The sequence below is a fragment of the Coregonus clupeaformis genome, chromosome 24 (genome assembly GCF_020615455.1).
Source record: "Coregonus clupeaformis isolate EN_2021a chromosome 24, ASM2061545v1, whole genome shotgun sequence".
NCBI lineage: Eukaryota > Metazoa > Chordata > Actinopteri > Salmoniformes > Salmonidae > Coregonus > Coregonus clupeaformis.
The window spans coordinates 2931561-2953162 of record NC_059215.1 but is presented as its reverse complement, the minus strand read 5'-3'; the positions used below and the strand labels follow the sequence as shown (position 1 = coordinate 2953162).

Below are 21602 nucleotides of genomic sequence, written 5' to 3'. Positions count from 1 at the left end.
CTAAACTACGTAGAATATTGGCCTGTTGGAAACTACTACATCGCACAGTTCGGGCTGAATCTGATTTATCTCTAGAGAAACTGTGCATTGCACTCACAGAAAAAAACGGAACGAAATGGAATTCAAATAACTGAACGGAAAAATAACAGAAATGTTGGTTAATTGCTCAGGCCAGTGCTGCTTAGCTGATGCTAATGTTAATAGCATCCCCTCTATTCCTAGCCAGATGGCAACCTGCTCAGTCAGCCAGTAGCAGGCTCCTGTGTGGTTAAAGTGCGACTGCACTTGCTGATTTTTCCTTGCTCATTAAGAAATGCTTGCGGCCATGACTACAGGGGAACGAGTTGTTTTGGGTGCGTGGTTTGATGTGGGTGTGTCTTTGTCATTTAATCATAACGAATAAGGACAGTAGTGAGTACAATGAGGTAAGCTAAATAGCTTTGCTATGGAGATAACGAAGTTTTGAAGTTGATGACTTCTTCCCTCCTGACTGACTCGTCATCTCAAGATGGTCAGCTAATTCAGCTAAAAAGCCTGCACTGACTTTGTGTTTAGCCAAGCTGACAGCAGCTAGCTAGCATAGCTTGGTGTAGCTGGCCATCTTATCTAGCTGATATTTCTCTGTCAAATCAGTTATGGCAAGAGCCAGTGTCTGGAATGTGTTTCGTAAGACACTTGTTCTACAACGCCTTGCTATGAAAGTAGCTTGCAAGTTTCAACGTTTCATCACGTCATGTAAATACATGTTACCGTGGAAACGGTGTCAACTGTGAGTTGAATGCCCGGTCTTGAGTCAGCTCAGCTGTCCTACAACACAATATTTTATAACTTGCTAGTTTTGTCTCGTCTCTCGTTATGTCCGCTATTTCCCGGGGAAAAAACCCCAGAACTACTAATATCCCTACAACAGATGTAGGCTACATGTGGACATTGCACAAACATCGCCCAGCTTGAGTGTAGATACATTTATCAACAAAAAATCAGTGTGTTTGTGGTACAAAGACACATTTTATGCTGTAACTATCATATTAATGTGCTTATAAAGACCGTATGCCTACACTTACCTAGCAAATAAAAATACGTTGTGTGTGTGTGTTTAGAGCACACACTGTCTAACCAGAACTAAAATGGCATTCTATTAGTCTAGTTGGCCGACTCTAAGGATTTGGCTGTCTAACCACACACTGACATGCACAGCTCTCTGGGTGAGGTTCTGTCTTCAAGTGTCCAGTGGGTGATGAAGTCCCTTCCATCTATGTAATGTATTACAGGCTATGGACATGTGCAGTCAGGTGGCAGGAGGGTTGGAGTGCACTTAACCCTAATTTCTCCTGTAAGTCGCGCTGGATAAGAGCGTCTGCTAAATGACTAAAATGTAAAATGTAATGACACTCCAACTCTCTCTCTCTACCGCACCTGCTATTTCAACCTCTAAATGCCCGGCTATGAAAAGCCAAGTGACATTTACTCCTGATGTACTGACCTGTTGCAACCTCTACAACCACTGTGATTATTATTTGACCCTGCTGGTCATCTATGAACATTTAAACATCTTGGAGAAAAATCTGGCTAAATGGCCAGGTACTGTTATAATCTCCACCCGGCACAGCCAGAAGGGGACTGGTCACCCCTCAGAGCCTGGTTCCTCTCTAGGTTTCTTCCTAGGTTTCTGCCTTTCTAGGGAGTTTTTCCTAGCCACCGTGCTTCTACATCTGCATTTCTTGCTGTTTGGGGTTTTAGGCTGTGTTTCTGTACAGCACTTTGTGACATCTGCTGCTGTAAAAAGGGCTTTATAAATACAATTTGATTGATTGATTGATATGACAGAGTTTGCCTCAACCCATGGGTCCAGCAGCCAGAGTTCAATAACTACAAGTAGATGTGAGATGCAAGAGGATGGCACTCTTCTCATACCACACAGGAGGAAGCTTTGCATCGGTCAGTGGCCTAAAGAGTCATTTGAGACAAGTGCAATTGCTGACTAATGTAGATATTCTAAACTAAGTGTTTTGATAACTCAAGTGGAACAGTTCTATGTAGAATAAAGCATACTTCACATAATACTGTAGAAGCAGTGTTATGCTAATATAACAATGTGCAAATACGGTGACCTCTGTTCAGTCCACACTGTGAACCCGAATGAATACATAAATTAATCAAACTATCAAATGTTATTTGTCACATGCGCCGAATACAACAGGTGTAGACTTTACCGTGAAATACTTACGAGCCCTTTCCCAACAGTGCAGAGTTAAGTAAGAAAAATTAGCAAAATAAATGGTAACACAATAAAATAACAATAACGAGGCTATATGCAAGGAGCACCGGTACCGAGTCAATGTGCAGGGGTACGAGGTAGTTGAGGTAATATGTACATGTAAGTAGGGGTAAAAGTGACTAGGCAATCAGGATAGATAATAAACAGAGTAGAAACGGCATATGTGAAGAGTGTGTATGTGTGTGTTGCAGTGTCAGTGTAGTATGTGTGAGGTACAGTGCCTTCAGAAAGTATTCACATCCTTTTACTTTTTCCCCAATTTGTTGTGTTAGCCTAAATTTAAAATGGATTAAATAGAGATGTTGTGTCACTGGCCTACACACAATAAATCCCCCATAATGTTAAACTGGAATTATGTTTTTGACAAATGTAAAAAATGATTAGCTGAAATGTCTATAGAGTTAATAAGAATTCAATCCCTTTGTTTTGGCAAATAAGTTCAGGAGTAAGAATTGCTGAACAAGTCACATAATAAGTTGCATGGACTCACTCTGTGTGCAATAATGGTGTTTAACATGATTTCGAATGACTACCTCATCTCTGTACCCCACGAATACAATTATCTGTAAGGTCCCTCAGTCGAGCAGTGAATTTCAAACACAGATTCAACCACAGACAAGGGAGGTTTTCCAATGCCTCTCAAATAAGGGCATCTATTGGTAGATTATTAAAACAAGCAGACATTGAATATCCCTTTGAGCATGGTTATTAATTACACTTTGGATGGTGTATCAATACACCCAGTCACTAAAAACACAGGCATCCTTCCTAACTCCGTCGCTGGAGAGGAAAGAAACCGCTCAGGGATTTCACCATGAGGCCAATGATGACTTTAAAACAGTTCGTTTAATTGTTGTGATGGGAGAACTGAGGATGGATCAACAACATTGTAGGTACTCCACAATACTAACCTAAATTACAGCGTGAAAAGAAGGAAGCATGTACAGAATGTTTTTACTCAAACATTCATCCTGTTTGCAATAAGGCACTAAAGTAAAACTGCAAAAAATGTGGCAAAGAAATTAACTTTACAGTGAGGGGGAAAAAGTATTTGATCCCCTGCTGATTTTGTACGTTTGCCCACTGACAAAGAAATGATCAGTCTATAATTTTAATGGTAGGTTTATTTGAACAGTGAGAGACAGAATAACAACAAAAAAATCCAGAAAAACGTATGTCAAAAATGTTATAAATTGATTTGCATTTTAATGAGGGAAATAAGTATTTGACCCCCTCTCAATCAGAAAGATTTCTGGCTCCCAGGTGTCTTATATACAGGTAACGAGCTGAGATTAGGAGCACACTCTTAAATGGAGTGTTCCTAATCTGTTTGTTACCTGTATAAAAAGACACCTGTACACAGAAGCAATCAATCAATCAGATTCCAAACTCTCCACCATGGCCAAGACCAAAGAGCTCTCCAAGGATGTCAGGGACAAGATTGTAGACCTACACAAGGCTGGAATGGGCTACAAGACCATCGCCAAGCAGCTTGGTGAGAAGGTGACAAGTTGGTGCGATTATTCGCAAATGGAATAAACTGTGGGGCATCAATGATCATGAGGAAAGTGAGGGATCAGCCCAGAACTACACGGCAGGACCTGGTCAATGACCTGAAGAGAGCTGGGACCACAGTCTCAAAGAAAACCATTAGTAACACACTATGCCGTCATGGATTAAAATCCTGCAGCGCACGCAAGGTCCCCCTGCTCAAGCCAGCGCATGTCCAGGCCCGTCTGAAGTTTGCCAATGATCATCTGGATGATCCAGAGGAGGAATGGGAGAAGGTCATGTGGTCTGATGTGACAAAAATAGAGCTTTTTGGTATGAACTCCACTCGCCGTGTTTGGAGGAAGAAGAAGGATGAGTACAACCCCAAGAACACCATCCCAACCGTGAAGAATGGAGGTAGAAACATCATTCTTTGGGGATGCTTTTCTGCAAAGGGGACAGGACGACTGCACCGTATTGAGGGGAGGATGGATGGGGCCATGTATCGCAAGATCTTGGCCAACAACCTCCTTCCCTCAGTAAGAGCATTGAAGATGGGTCGTGGCTGGGTCTTCCAGCATGACAACGACCCGAAACACACAGCCAGGTCAACTAAGGAGTGGCTCCGTAAGAAGCATCTCAAGGTCCTGGAGTGGCCTAGCCAGTCTCCAGACCTGAACCCAATAGAAAATCTTTGGAGGGAACTGAAAGTCTGTATTGCCCAGCGACAGCCCTGAAACCTGAAGGATCTGGAGAAGGTCTGTATGGAGGAGTGGGCCAAAATCCCTGCTGCAGTGTGTGCAAACCTGGTCAAGACCTACAGGAAACGTATGATCTCTGTAATTGCAAACAAAGGTTTCTGTACCAAACATTAAGTTCTGCTTTTCTGATGTATCAAATACTTATGTCATGCAATAAAATGCAAATTAATTACTTAAAAATCATACAATGTGATTTTTTGGATTCCGTCTCTCACAGTTGAAGTGTACCTATGATAAAAATGACAGACCTCTACATGCTTTGTAAGTAGGAAAACCTGCAAAATCGGCAGTGTATCAAATACTTGTTCTCCCCACTGTACATGCCCGTCTGAAGTTTGCCAATGAACATCTGAATGATTCAGATGAGAACTGGGTGAAAGTGTTGTGGTCAGATGAGACCAAAATGGAGCTCTTTGGCATTAACTCAACTCGCCGTATTTGGAGGAGGAGGAATGCTGCCTATGAGCCCAAGAACACCATCCCCACCGTCAAACATGGAGGTGGAAACATTATGCTTTGGGGGTGTTTTTCTGTTAAGGGGACAGGACAACTTCACCGCATCAAAGGGACGATGGACGGGGCCATGTACCGTCAAATCTTGGGTGAGAACCTCCTTCCCTCAGCCAGGGCATAGAAAATGGGTCGTGGATGGGTATTCCAGCATGACAATAACCCAAAACACACGGCCAAGGCAACAAAGGAGTGGCTCAAGAAGAAGCACATTGAGGTCCTGGAGTGGCTTAGCCAGTCTCCAGACCTTAATTCCATAGAAAATCTGTGGAGGGAGCTGAAGGTTCGAGTTGCCAAACGTCAGCCTCGAAACCTTAATGACTTTGAGAAGATCTGCAAAGAGGAGTGGGACAAAATCCCTCCTGAGATGTGTGCAAACCTGGTGGCCAACTACAAGAAACATCTGACCTCTGTGATTGCCAACAAGGGTTTTGCCACCAACTACTAAGTCATGTGTTGCAGAGGGGTGAAATACTTATTTCCCTAATTTAAAATGCAAATCAATTTATAACATTTTTGACATGCGTTTTTCTGGATTTTTTTGTTTGTTATTCTGTCTCACTGTTCAAATAAACCTACCATTAAAATTATAGACTGATCATTTCTTTGTCAGTGGGCAAACGTACAAAATCAGCAGGGGTTCAAATACTTTTTTCCCTCACTATATGTCCTGAATACACAGCGTTACGTTTGGGGAAAATCCACCACAACCACACTATTTTCAAGCATGGTGGCTGCATCATGTTATGGGTATGCTTGTCATCGGCAAGGACTATGGAGTTTTTTGGGATAAAAAGAAATGGAATGGAGCTAAGCACAGGCAAAATCCTAGAGGAAAACCTGCTTCAGTCTTCTTTCCAACAGACACTGGGAGATAAATTCACCTTTCATACACTGGAGTTGCTTACCAAGATGACATTGAATGTTCCTGAGTGGCCTAGTTACAGTTTTGACTTAAATCGGCTTGAAAATATATGGCAAGACTTGAAAATGGCTGTCTAGCGATGATCAACAAACAACTTGACAGAGCTTGAAGAATTTGAAGAAGATTAATGTGCAAATATTGTACAATCCAGGTGTGGAAAGCACTTAGAGACTTACCTAGAAAGACTCTGCCAAAGGTGCTCCTACAAAGTATTGACACGGGTGTGAATACTTATGTAAATGAGATATTTCTGTCAATCATTTTCAATAAATGTGTTCATTATTTATAAAAACATGTTTTCTCTTTTTCATTATGGGGTATTGTGTGTAGATGGATGCAGAAAAACAAATATATTTAATCCATTTTGAATTGACTGTAACACAACAAAATGTGGAATAAGTCAAGGGGAATGAATACTTTCTGAAGACACTGTATGTACATGTAGGTAGGGATAAAAGTGACTAGGCAATCAGGATAGATAATAAACAGAGAATCAGCGTATGTGTGTGTTGGCGTGTCAGGTTAAATGTTAACTAGCTAACATTAGGCTATAACTAGCAATGCAAGTGGATTAGTGATTTGAATAATATTACTACACAGATCATACACGTAACGTTAGCTAGTGAGCCATCAAGTTAACGTTTGCTAGCTAACTAACAGTATGCTTTAACTTGCAATAAAAATTACTTTCTGACTAAATTAGAAACATATCTGGAAAATGTAGCTAGACTCTTACCCGTATACATGGATGAACGCTTCACGGCAGACTGGAACCATTTAACTCTGTTTTGTTTGTAGCTACGTCTTGTTTGGCCAGCTTTGTGTCATGTCACTCCGGTTCACACTGACCGTGGCGTGTGCAGAAAGTAGCCCATCACTTTTTCCTATTGATCTGTTGATAGCGCCTGCTAAATTCAGGGCATCAATGTTGTTGAGAAAAGTAGCAACTTTTGTAGTTCTCGATGGCTAACGTTATAGCTTTCCAAAATGGTGCGGTAGAAAGGACTGTCAACACATACTGAACAGCTCACGTTATAGACAGAAGCGTGCTACATGGCAGACCAATCCAAACTCCTCTCCCGACATGTCCAGCCCATACATTCTCAGCCAATCATGGCTAGTGGGAAGGTTCCTGTCTTTTTTCATGGCTAAACCAACTAGGCTCGTAATTTAACAATTTTATTCATATTTATGGATGGAATGCAAGTTTGTTATTAAGGCACATGAAAGTTTACATGTTCCAGAAGGCCTTTCTGCCAAAAAAACGAATTTTGATTAAAAAAAGACATGTTTACGTTCAAATGCTGCTCCTGTGAAGTAGTGACGTGCGACATACGCCTAGTTTCCTGAAACGAGTCACAAATGTGACCAACCTGATTCAAGTGTCCCCTATTACTCTGAAGCGGGACTTGTGTCTGGCCACTGCCTCAGCCTTCTGTAACAGCTCCTGATATGGAAGGGGGGTTCCCACGACGTTGCTGAATAAATAATACACCATGTTTTATATGTAGCCTGTGAATGGAATGAAATAAAATAAAATATTGTCACTCAATAAACATATAGCGAGAAATTACTGTCTTTAGTTTGGAAGTAATTTATGCTAATAGAGGGACTAACTACAGGATAGATTCAGGCCAGTGATGCTGACGCCATTACTATGCAACCAGCTGTGTACGTTGCTGAATGCTTGCTGATACGTTTTGCTATTTGCTGCCAGAGCCATAGCTATATTTGTAGTAGACAAGTACTATCCTTCTTTTCTTTTCTTTTTTATGAGAACATGTATGTTGTTTTGGGTTAGCATACGAAGCCCCCGTATGGTAGCTACCTAATTTGCAAATCCGGGATAGTTATCATATCTTTGTCAGAGTTAAAATGAGTTGGCTAACGTTAGCTAGCCAGTTTGAGTTGAAACATTATTGAAAGCAATCTGGCTACATCCTATGATTAGCAAGCTAGTATCCAAGTGCCTGCCCTGTATTGACCGTAAACGCCATTGGGCTACAGTTAGCTGTTGTTAGCAAGGTAGCTAGCTAACGTGAGCAATGCACATCTTCCTCTGACATGCTACATCACATTACACTTGATGTATTTAGCTAGCTACAGTATCATTACCCTTTCATCTGGTATCATAGCGAGCCTGACTCGCTAGCACTATCGAATAATGTTGTATAACCAAAAGCAGCTACTAGCTAGCTGGTACCAGCTATCTACTTAGCTAATGTACTCACCAACACCAGTGGTTTGACGGTTGACAGGCAGCAGACGTGACCATGTTGGATGTAATCCATTCCTGGCCATCTGGCAATATTGTTGAAATGCATTGGAAGTTTGCACCATCTTTATGGAAGCCCGTTTTCACTCATTTTTGCTGAGGGGGCTGGGGGCGGACCACAATGTGTTGTCTCTGGGCAATTGGGCATTATTCGCAATAGTAGCCATGTAAGTAATCCATACCCAAGTCATGACGAACTCGCTTACAAAACTTTGACACAAATTATCCTATTTACACTTTTGTAGTAAATTGTGACACTATTATTAATCTTTCTGACTCATATCGATGCCACATAGGCTGTTTTAAACCCGGAGAAGTTGGTTCTAAGCGGCAGTTGATTGTTAACAGCATAGTTTTAGATTAGCATCCCTATCCTTGTCCTGGCTCAGCCAGTGCCTAGCCTAGCAAAACCTAGCAGAGTTTAGCATCCTTATCCCTATCCCCGTATCTCTATCTCTATCTTGGCCAGTGCTGCTTGGCTAATACTAACGCAAATGCTAATAGTCTGTGTAATCCAGCCAGTCATTTGCCCGGGCAGCCTCCAACCCTGGCCCAGCCTCAGTCAGTGCAATGCCTTGCATTGCAATCCCCCCCAGGGTTTAATACCCCCAGAGCGCAGTGCAGAGCCGGAGTGCTTGAGTTACCACTCACCAGCCAGCTTGTAATATTGCAACACACACGTGCGAACGTGCATGCACACAATACAGGCAGACACGCACACAAGGCAGACACGCACACAATACACTGTTCTTCAACTGGGTATAATAATAATATGCCATTTAGCAGACGCTTTTATCCAAAGCGACTTACAGTCATGCGTGCATACATTTTTGTGTATGGGTGGTCCCGGGGATCGAACCCACTACCTTGGCGTTACAAGCGCCGTGCTCTACCAGCTGAGCTACAGAGGACCACATAGGTCTAACTGACTGTAATCTCAGGTGTAACTGATAGACTCACTGTCGTCATGGGCGGGACCAGCAGGGGGTTAGTGACAACTAATGTGCTCTAATCAACTGGGCTAATTGAACTAGGTGTGTGTGTGCGTGCGTGTTATGCGTTTCACCCTCTCCACATTTTTACATTCCCACATTTAGCTAAAGGTAATGTTATTAAATAATTTATGCCACAAACACTGGACACTTTTATTCGAAGTGACATACAGTACAATGAATGCACTGTATACATTTGGTGTATGTATGTGATCCCTGTGGGAATTGAACCCACGTCCTTGCCCACTTAGCTACTCACTGAACTTGTCCAATAAGAAACTCTTGTTTTCATTAGCAAACTTGTGTGGAATAATGAACAACCCCCCCGTTTCCCTCCCTTTCTCTCAGGTACTGGCTGGCCACCTACTTTGTCATCTGGTACGGCGTGCCCTACATGACATACGATATCTACGCCATGTACCTCAGCCACTACTACCGCTTCCGGGTCAAGGGCCACGAGGAGTATAAGGAGCACTCGTTGACCACGGTCAACTCGTTTGTCCGCCGCGAGTTCCTGCTGGTGCTCCACCACATCGCGCTGCTCACCATCCTGCTGCCCGTCACCCTGGTCAGTAACACACACACACACACACACACACACACACACACACACACACACTGACTCTCGCACCTCAGTCTCATGCCTCTCTTGTCCCTGCCTCTGCCCGTCACCCTGGTCAGTAGCAACGCACACACACTACCATGGGCTGACAGTACTTTTGACCAGGAAAAATTGGCAGGTTTTGGATGCCCTGCTGACCATTCTGCTGCCTGTCACCGATGAGAGGGAGAGGAAAGGGGGAGAGAAGAAGGGGAGAGTGATAGTGATATGGCCCTTCTGACCATTGTGCTGTCAATCACTGTGGTGAGAGAGAACAGAGAGGGAAAGGAAGGAGAGATGGAAGGGAGGGAGGAGGGAGATGCCCTGCTGACCATTCTGCTGCCTGACATTGAGAGGGAGGGAACGGGGGAGGGTGGATAGAGGGGAAGAGAAAAAGGATGAGTGGGGAGTGATAGAGAGGGAGGCGAGGCTAAGAGGGAGAGAGATTGCACTAACCCTATTTGGCAAGTGCTTTGAAAATGGAACGAGGCAGAGAGTGTGTGAAAGAGACCTGTGTGAAGACCGACTAGCTGAAATGTTCCTCTCCTATTAGTTTTCATTACATTGTCTTCCCGTCAACTGCATTTTCAGTCAAGAACACTAGCTAATATCCACATAATGACAGATGAGTGTATAATGACAATAATCGAGAGCGAACACACCTCACACCTACACCAGGGTTTCCGTTAGGAAAATGTGGCGCCAGACAATTATGGTAATATGACCGGGAAGATTTAAATTTACCGGCCATTTTAGAAATTTACCGGACCAATATGCATTGGGTGCATAACCCATGGTGCTCAGAATGACAGAAATCACAATTAGATTATGGTAATGCATCTTAACAGAACATTCAACTCATGTAATGAAGCAGCCAATAAAACGTCATTTTCAAACATTTGCCAAAATGCAATTTGCGGGAAAACACCATTCTAAACAGCACACCTGATAGCGGTTTCATATGTGATAGAGATGAAAATCTCTGTTAGAAACTTAGAAAGAGGGGGAATCTAAAGATGCAACAACTAGGAAACAGTGGGGGAAAAAAGTATTTAGTCAGCCACCAATTGTGCAAGTTCTCCCACTTAAAAAGATGAGAGAGGCCTGTAATTTTCATCATAGGTACACGTCAACTATGACAGACAAAATTAGGAAAAAAAATCCAGAAAATCACATTGTAGGATTTTTTATGAATTTATTTGCAAATTATGGTGGAAAATAAGTATTTGGTCAATAACAAAAGTTTCTCAATACTTTGTTATATACCCTTTGTTGGCAATGACACAGGTCAAACGTTTTCTGTAAGTCTTCACAAGGTTTTCACACACTGTTGCTGGTATTTTGGCCCATTCCTCCATGCAGATCTCCTCTAGAGCAGTGATGTTTTGGGGCTGTCGCTGGGCAACACAGACTTTCAACTCCCTCCAAAGATTTTCTATGGGGTTGAGATCTGGAGACTGGCTAGGCCACTCCAGGACCTTGAAATGCTTCTTACGAAGCCACTCCTTCGTTGCCCGGGTGGTGTGTTTGGGATCATTGTCATGCTGAAAGACCCAGCCACGTTTCATCTTCAATGCCCTTGCTGATGGAAGGAGGTTTTCACTCAAAATCTCACGATACATGGCCCCATTCATTCTTTCCTTTACACGGATCAGTCGTCCTGGTCCCTTTGCAGAAAAACAGCCCCAAAGCATGATGTTTCCACCCCCATGCTTCACAGTAGGTATGGTGTTCTTTGGATGCAACTCAGCATTCTTTGTCCTCCAAACACGACGAGTTGAGTTTTGACCAAAAAGTTCTATTTTGGTTTCATCTGACCATATGACATTCTCCCAATCCTCTTCTGGATCATCCAAATGCACTCTAGCAAACTTCAGACGAGCCTGGACATGTACTGGCTTAAGCAGGGGGACATGTCTGGCACTGCAGGATTTGAGTCCCTGGCGGCGTAGTGTGTTACTGATGGTAGGCTTTGTTACTTTGGTCCCAGCTCTCTGCAGGTCCTTCACTAGGTCCCCCCGTGTGGTTCTGGGATTTTTGCTCACCGTTCTTGTGATCATTTTGACCCCACGGGGTGAGATCTTGCGTGGAGCCCCAGATCAAGGGAGATTATCAGTGGTCTTGTATGTCTTCCATTTCCTAATAATTGCTCCCACAGTTGATTTCTTCAAACCAAGCTGCTTACCTATTGCAGATTCAGTCTTCCCAGCCTGGTGCAGGTCTACAATTTTGTTTCTGGTGTCCTTTGACAGCTCTTTGGTCTTGGCCATAGTGGAGTTTGGAGTGTGACTGTTTGAGGTTGTGGACAGGTGTCTTTTATACTGATAACAAGTTCAAACAGGTGCCATTAATACAGGTAACGAGTGGAGGACAGAGGAGCCTCTTAAAGAAGAAGTTACAGGTCTGTGAGAGACAGAAATCTTGCTTGTTTGTAGGTGACCAAATACTTATTTTCCACCATAATTCGCAAATAAATGCATTAAAAATCCTACAATGTGATTTTCTGGATTATTTTTTCTCAATTTGTCTGTCATAGTTGACGTGTACCTATGATGAAAATTACAGGCCTCTCTCATCTTTTTAAGTGGGAGAACTTGCACAATTGGTGGCTGACTAAATACTTTTTTTCCCCACTGTAGGTTGCTAATATGACTAGGATTTTGCCTTCGGCTTCTGGACATGAAATAAAGTTGATATGAAAACCAATAGAACAGGAGAGAAATGGCATAGTGGTGGGTCCAATAGGGAAGTATATAATTACTCCTGTCTATACAGAAATAAATAAATACATTCAAAATACTTCACCAGAAAGTATGACTTAGCCACAGAGGAATCGAGGATCATTAGCCCACAATTTGGGCAGCGTGCGTGGCAATAGGCCTAGCTGATTATTGAGTTGCGGCTGTCAGTGAAAAGCATCTAAAATATGTGTGAAGATAGTGTCTTGAGAATAATTTGAAATGTTGAGACAAGAAGGGGAGGGGTGTGTGGGGAAGATATAGGCTAGGCGAATCTCTCTCCAGAATGGCTGGGCTGTCTCCTGCCAATTCTTGCGCATTCATTGTTTCATTGTGTGAATTGTTTGCCCTTACATTTTTGATCAATTCCCCATTACATATGTCACCAGTAGTAAATGTAGCATTAATCTCCGTTATTTGGTTACATAAATTTCTGTTAATGCATGTAATAATTAGTCATTTACTGTTCTCATTCTCGGAGTGGAAACGTTGTTTGCAGAGTTTACAACCTGCTACACTTGTGAGAAACAAGTTTTTTGGTTTATTTCATAACCATCATTTACGAGATTTATTTTGTTTTGGAGTGCTCCATGTGAGCAATGAGCATGTGTCTGTTTTCCTCTGTCCTGATAATGTTGAGGGAGCGCGGAAATCTAATTAGCATAAGAAAATCCCCATGAGAATCTGTCAATTTAAGATAGAGATGTCTGTTTTTCTATGTTGCACTTCTGCATCTGCAGTGAAAGGTGACAGAGCTAGAGCGGTGTTTGTCAAACCATGAGACATCCCGAAAATCGGTCTTCTCACAAAATCATCTGTAGCGTCCAAATGGTTTGGCCTAAAAAAAATATGACCCCTCTATGGAAAGATTACTCTCACGAACACGATGGTGTTCTCCACAAATGTCAGAAGACTTGTCTGAAGTCGGTATTGCCAATCTGCCAACTTCTGTCTGTAGCGTCCTAACCGCTTGGGCCACTAATATGACCCCTCTGTGCAAAGGTGAGACTCTCACATACATGTTCATGTCGGTTGTTTTGCTCTAGGACGCCAACAGGCCTCTCAAGACTCGTCTGAAGATCCTCCGGTACCAGTTGAAAGAATGTATGGAAGTACAGTATATATGGAGACTGTTTAATAGGGTTAAATACATGTAAAATATATATATACACTACCGGTCAAAGGTTTTAGAACACCTACTCATTCAAGGGTTTTTCTTTATTTTTACAATTTTCTACATTGTAGAATAATAGTGAATACATAAAAACTATGAAATAACACATATCGAATCATGTAGTAACCAAAAAAGTGTTAAACAAATCAAAATATATTTGAGATTTGAGATTCTTCAAATAGCCACCCTTTGCCGTGATGACAGCTTTGCACAATCTTGGCATTCTCTCAACCAGCTTCATGAGGTAGTCACCTGGAATGCATTTCAATTAACAGGTGTGCCTTCTTAAAAGTTCATTTGTGGAATTTCTTTCCTTCTTAATGCATTTGAGAAAATCTGTTATGTGGGTATACAGAAGATAGCCCTATTTGGTAAAAGACCAAGTACATATTATGGCAAGAACAGCTCAAATAAGCAAAGAGAAATGACAGTCCATCATTACTTTAAGACAAGAAGGTCAGTCAATACGGAATATTTCACAAAAACCATCAAGCACTATGATGAAACTGGCTCTCACGAGGACCGCCACAGGAATGGAAGACCCAGAGTTACCTCTGCTGCAGAGGATAAGTTAGCCTCAGAAATTGCAGGCCAAATAAATGCTTCACAGAGTTCAAGTAACAGACACATCTCAACATCAACTGTTCAGAGGAGACTGCGTGAATCAGGCCTTCATGGTCGAATTGCTGCAAAGAAACCACTACTAAAGGACACCAATAAGAAGAGGAGACTTGCTTGGGCCAAGAAACACGAGTAATGGACATTAGACCGGTGGAAATTTGTCCTTTGGTCTGGAGTCCAAATTTGAGATTTTTGGTTCCAACAGCCGTGTGTTCAGTGTGGGTGAGCGGATGATCTCTGCATGTGTATTTCCCACCGTAAAGCATGGAGGAGGAGGTGTTATGCTGTGGGGGTGCTTTGCTGGTGACACTGTCTATGATTTATTTAGAGTTCAAGGCACACTTAACCAGCATGGCTACCACAGCATTCTGCAGCGATACGCCATCCCATCTGGTTTGGGCTTAGTGGGAATATCAATTGTTTTTCAACAGGACAATGACCCAACACACTTCCAGACTGTAAGGGCTATTTTACCAAGAAGGAGAGTGATAGAGTGCTGCATCAGATGACCTGGCCTCCACAATCCCCCGACCTCAACCAAATTGTGATGGTTTGGGATGAGTCGGACCGCAGAGTGAAGGAAAAGCAGCCAACAAGTGCTCAGCATATGTGGGAACTCCTTCAAGACTATTGGAAAAGCATTCCAGGTGAAGCTAGTTGAGAGAATGCCAAGAGTGTGCAAAGTTGTCATCAAGGCAAAGGGTGGCTACTTTGAAGAATCAAAAATCTATTTTGATTTGTTTAACACTGTTTTGGTTACTACATGATTCCATATGTGCTATTTCATAGTGTTGATGTCTTCACTACTATTCTACAATGTAGAAAATAGTAAGAATAAAGAAAAACCCTTGAATGAGTAGGTGTGTCCTAACTTTTGAATGGTAGAGTGTATGTATGTATGTTTCCTGATCTTTCGTATACCTCTCAGATACAGAAGTGACACTTCAGAACAAACTTCCTTTTGATATTTTTTGGGGACTATCTGTTGTTTTTTGTAGTGAATCTATTGTTCAATGCATTTGTATGGGCTAATAGCAGTAATGCCAAAAATGTTTTTTCATCAAATATTTTTTAAATATATTTTTTAATACTCAAAATCAAATAGCTAAATGATCCTTGGTATGACCTTCTTAAAACAATTCAATATAGCTTAGTAGAACCCCAGGGGCTTAGACTCTTATGGGTTAAGATCTATTGCGAATGATAATATTTAAACTATAATTCCTCATAGTAAACTATTTGAACAATCTTTCCAACAATCTCCCCCTCTAATCACCTATCCTCAATGTGAATAAGCAGTGGAAGTTCTAGGCCTACTGCTACATTGGCCTATAGGCTATGAGTTCCATGCGCTCATTTCTATAGCCGCCAATGGATGACGGTTTATCAATGTGTCCCTATGGCAGAGGCTGGTGATCTCGCATTAGTTGACTTTAAGATTTTTATCATTTTAATTACAAGCATAACTGTCACGCAGAATGAAAAGCATAACTGGCACGCAGAATGGTAGAAATGGTAGGATAAATTCTAATTTAAAAATTAAGTATGTTTTCAAATTGCATACTGCCTCCAGCTCACATTGTGAAGTGGTGGGTGACTCACTGATAGCCTGTTGCCTGCACTTGAATGGGAGGCTAGCTTTAATTACAAGTTGAGAAATAACAATAATAGCTCTTTTTAATTTTGCACCAAAACAGTTTTCAGCACGCAGTTGCATTTAGAATTGTTGCGTAATTAATGGGCTTTTAAAAGCACGTTTTACTCCAGCAGCAACCAGCTGAGGAGCTGCAGGAGAAATCCCGCTCAAAATATGCTGTGCTAGTGTGATAGTTGTTTAATAAATAAGATACATGATGACTAACGAAATGTAATTCCACTACATTATGCAAATTATATGTACCGATAAGCATGAAGGTCAAATGTATTTACATCAACTGGTATTTCCATCAATGAATAAAAAGCATTTGTTTGTTTGGGATTTATTTTCTGCCGGTCGTTCTGGCCGGCAACAGATTTATTTATAGGCTTTTCATTTTGTTATTGGCCAAAGGAAACCCTGACCTATACACACAAGTGTCGCATTAGCGTCCATTTCATGTAGAGAGGAGGCCAAGTGCATTGGAAACCTGGCATCTTAGTTTTCAGCGGCTTTCAATGGTGATATGAGATCACCTTACACTACACCTCCATTATTCAGGCTCCAGCTGCTGTGATCCTCCTCTCATCTCCTCCTCCCTTGCTCCCTGCTTCGTTCCCCTCCCACACAGTCAGGTAACACACACACAGAGGCCGGGTCCAGCAGCCAGGTACAGGGGGTAGGTAGGTGTAGTGTTACATGGCAGTAGTTTGTGCTGCCGGTAATTCTTCCATTGGGCAGATGGCAGAGCTGGTGTCTGGGCCCCACACACTACTGGTTTATTCATCATCACAACACACACAGAGCCCTCTCGGTTTGGCATCCTCCCTATTGCAGCTTACATCAATGATCCTCCATACATTTACTAATTTACTCATCGTGATCTATTCTCTTACATTACCTTAACGTCTGGGCTTATGGCATAAGTCTGGGTCGTGTTCATTAGTGCACGCAACGGAAAGCTTTTGCCACGAAATGTGAGTGTTTCTTGTTGGAAAAGTTCAGGTAGTTCCTCCCAGTTTCAGTTAATGTTCTTCTGTTTGGTGCCTGATGAACCTGACCCTGGGCCTGGTTTGTCCTCTGTTGGCCAAGTTGGTTTGTGGCCATGTTGGTGTTATTGAGCCGGGTCCTGACTCCTGTTTTTGTATGTGCAGACCTAGGGACAATCCATTTGCTTACACAGCCTTTCTGTACTAAAGTACTGAGGGTCGTTTTGGGTGGGTGGGTGTTCCTGTGTGTGTGACGGTTCTCTTTGTGTGGGTGTGTGGCGGTATGGTCTTGTTTCAGATTGTAGTAACTGTGTGCCGTCTCCCTCCCTGTGCCTTTCAGTTCTTCAGGAGGGACCAGGGCGATTACTTCATCGGATGCCTGTTCCTCACAGAGCTCAGCACGCCCTTCGTCTCCTTAGGGAAGATCCTCATCCAGGTGAGAGAGAGAGACACACACACACACACACATTAGAACACCCTAATCGCCACTTATAACAACCATGTATACACACCAAGGTTTCCGTTAGCCTGTAATAGCCGGCTTTTGGCCGATAATTCTTTTTAAAGAGAAAAGTCAACTAAATAACATTTGCACCGGCCAATTGTCTGGGAGAAGAAAAAATCCCATTGCGAAGTAATGCTTTATAGCCTATTCATTGATGGAAATACCAGTCGATGGAAATACATTTGACTGGTCATGCTTATCGGTCTATGGGTTAATTTGCATAATTGAGTGGAATGAATTAATTGAGTGGAAAATCGGTCAGACAGCGCGAGAGCTGCTGCTACAGCATCTCATAATGAAAATGCATAGGCTACGGAAGGCAGGCTTCATCAGCATGTCACACACCACTTTGCAATGAGCTGGAGGCAGTAAACATTTTGAAAACATGTATACATAATTGTTTGAAACCTGAACGTTTTACTACATATTGAGGCATGTCTTACCTTGCTTCAAAGTAGCCTAGCCAAAATCAGGCCATATCCGTGGACGCAAATATTTCATATCAACTTTCTTACATTGTCCAGTAGCCAAAGGCACAATCCTAGTCATATTAGCAACCCGTGCTAGTTGTTGCATATTAGCTCTCCCCTCTTAAAAAATTACAGATATTTCAATCTCTGTCAAATGAAACCGCTCGCATGTGCGATGCACTTTAGACAACAGTGTTTTCCCACTAATTACATTATGGAACAAACTTTCGGACGTAGCCTAATGCCTTGTGCACAGTGCTGAGCTTATAATGTGAAGAAATAATAGTTCATCAACATACAGTAGAAAGCTAAACATTCTGTTGCATCAGACTCATTTACATTTACATTTTAGTCATTTAGCAGACGCTCTTATCCAGAGCGACTTACAGTTAGTGAATACATATTTTTTTTATACTGGCCCCCCATGGGAATCGAACCCACAACCCTGGCGTTGCAAACGCCATGCTCTATCAACTGAGCTACATCCCTGCCGGCCATTCCCTCAACCTACCCTGGACGACGCTGGGCCAATTGTGCGCCGCCCATGAGTCTCCCGGTCGCGGCCGGCTGCGACAGAGCCTGGATTCGAACCAGGATCTCTAGTGGCACAGTTAGCACTGCGATGCAGTGCCTTAGACCACTGCGCCACTCATTGCTTAACAAATCATATTGTAGCCTACTGGTTGTATGAATCTGGGACCTATCATCCTACAACTGTCCCAGAGTGTTAGGAATAGGCTATTTCTTTATCGACAAGCTGACCAATAGAATAGGTAAACTTTTCTACTATTGGGGATAGTAGACTCTCATAGGCTAGTACTTTTGCTGTTCATTACTTGTCTTGTTGGCTGAGGAAAATATCTTCAAAGTGCACATCAGAATTAGGTAAGAATCGTTGCATCCCCAACTTGTATGTTCTGTTAATATGAATTACCATAATCTAAATGTGATTTCTGTCATTCTGAGCACCAATGGGTGGACGCCCTAATCAGGTTACGCACCCTATGCATATGGGTCCGGTAAATTAAAATGCTGCTGGTCAAATGTCCGGCGCCACATTTTCCTAACGGAAACCCTGATACCAATATCTCCACCTATCAATGTATATACAGGTAACTGCCAAAAATAAAGGAAACGCTTGAGTAAATGAGGGATACAAAGTATATTGAAAGGAGGTGCTTGCACACAGTTGTGGTTAATTAAGCAATTAAAACACACCATTATGCTTAGGGTCATGTATAGAAATTCCCAGTTGCCCATTATTTTGGCTACCAGGCTAGAAGTGATCTTAGTGACTTTGAAAGAGGGGTCCCAAAGGAGCGTAGGGGGTTCAAAGGGTGTGTGTCTGTCATCGGATCTCAACCCAATTGAGATTCAGCGGCGCCTGAGACAGCGTTTTCCACCACCATCAACAAAACACCTAATGATGGAATTTCTTGTGGTAGAATGGTGTTGCATCCCTCCAATAGAGTTCCAGATACTTGTAGAATCTATGCCAAGGCGTGTTGAAGCTGTTCTGGCAGCTTTGGTGGCTCATGGTGGCCCCACGCCCTCTTAAGACACTTTTATGTTGGTGTTTCCTTTATTTTCGCAGTTACCTGTATGTACTTGTATCCATACAGCTTCTCACTAAATAAACATTCCTGGTATAATGTGTATGTGTGTATCACTAAAAGAGCTAAGAGCAGTGAGCAGGCAGCCTGCTTGGTCTCCAGCTCACTTTCTGCTGACTTCTGGCTCTTTATTCAGTAGGGCCACGCTCTGCTCTCTTACTCAGTGTCCTCTGGTGGACTGGCCGGGTACTGCAGAGCCACTGTCACGCCACACAAGACCACACATGGGCACTGTTAGAATGCCTCTTTCCCTTCCTGTAATGGTGTATCTATCAACTAATCTACCATGATGCATGGGTACCACTTCATAGCTTTCACCAGTCCAGTCGTGTCAGATCAGTGATTGCATCATGGAAAGGAGGAAGGAAGGAAGAATGTATTTTCAAAGTAATCGAACAGGCCCAGGGATTCCAGCCCAGTTTTATGCTCACTTAGAATTTCAAGACTGTTCGACCATATAATGACCTGTTTTCTCCCTCTTTGTCTCCTTTCAATATTCTCCCAACACATCCCCCCCCCTCCCCCCATCCTCCTCTCCTCTTGTTTCTCACAGCTGGGTCTGCAGGACTGCTGGGTCCACAAGGCCAATGGGGGCATGGTGCTGCTCAGCTTCTTCCTGTGTCGAATCGCCCTCTTTCCCTACATGTACTGGGTGTATGGCCGCCACTACGGCATCCCCGTCTACGGCGTGCCCTTCCACCTGACACTGTTGGTCAACCTGGGCAACCTGTGCATCCTGGCACCACAGGTCTACTGGTTCGTGCTGCTCTGCCGCAAGGGCTGGCGGCTCTACCAGCGCCAGTGTCACTCCACCGCCGCCGCCAGCAGCCAGGACTCCTCCCCTCCTCCCTCACCTAGCCCCCCCTCCCTCACGGACAACCAACCCAAGGGAAATCATTAGAGCTGGAGAGCTCACTCTGTCACCATCGCACTCTCTCTGTTCTTTCTCGGTTCTCTCTACTCTATATGTGCTCGAGTCACACAAAAACGAACCACCATCGACTACTACTTACTACTACCACTGCAAAAGCACTACGGCTACTTACCACAGTCTCCCCAAAAATACTACTACTACTTCTACTACTACTATCGTTACTACTATGATTACACTAGTACTGCTACTGCTCCTCCTCCCCCTGAGCCCCCACCCCCTCCTCCCCTTTGCTTCAATACTACTGATCGCTCCACCCCATGCCCATCCAAGCTCTACTCTTTTAGCTCTTCATTGGGGTTTTTACCCCTACCCCCCACACCCCTCTGCTTGGATTAGAGGGATTGGACAGGGGTTATATTTGGAGTGCTACACTGGAGTTTCCCTAAAAGATATGAAGAAGACAGAGAATGGAGCTCCTGGCTTTTTTCGGAGGGGGGGGGGGTGGTGCTGAGACACTCCCCCGGCCCCTCCCCTTCATCTATTACTAGCTCTGCTGATTGGAGGATCGGTTACAGTGTAGATGAATGTGTCTGTAGAATTAGTTGAATTATTTTGTTTGTCAATGATTTTTATGTGTCAAGTTCTGAAGAGTCCCATTTTATGAAGTGTTTGTCCACCCACCCAGTCCTCATCTTTAAAAGACCGCCGGCGGGAGAGGAGGAGAAGCGGAGAAGGGGACTTGGCATTTCAGATAGAAATAGTGACAAGGCTGGGTGGTGGGACAAGGGCTGGAGGGATGGGAGGGGGTGTTTACAAACTAAGATAGGTACGGGTGTCACCTCATCTACATTTGAAGGAGAAAATGAAAAATAAATGTTTGCACCAGCATAGCTACACAAAAACCCATTTAATGTGATTGGATTTTGGAACTCCACCCTCCTTTATCCACCTCAGCGCCTCCCATTGTCCTGTTTCCTCATTCTCCGTGGCCGCCGCCGCTGGCCAATCGGCACGCCTGCAGCACTCCAGTCCTCCTCCTTTGTTGTTTACGGCCCAACAGGATTCCCAACAGCTATGCTGTGGCCCTCTGTAGCTCAGCTGGTAGAGCACGGCGCTTGTAACGCCAAGGTAGTGGGTTCGATCCCCGGG

General features: G+C 43.2%; 1 protein-coding gene across 1 annotated transcript in view; it reads left to right on the top strand.

The window, feature by feature from the left end:
• The window catches only part of LOC121537758 (ceramide synthase-like), a 43909-nt gene extending 22307 nt beyond the window's left edge, over positions 1 to 21602 (top strand). The window contains exons 3-5 of the mRNA XM_045206836.1: positions 9581 to 9800; positions 17332 to 17427; positions 20133 to 21602. Coding sequence (XP_045062771.1) covers positions 9581 to 9800; positions 17332 to 17427; positions 20133 to 20480 — 664 coding nt within the window. The 3' untranslated portion in view covers positions 20481 to 21602. The remainder of the gene's footprint in view (positions 1 to 9580; positions 9801 to 17331; positions 17428 to 20132) is intronic.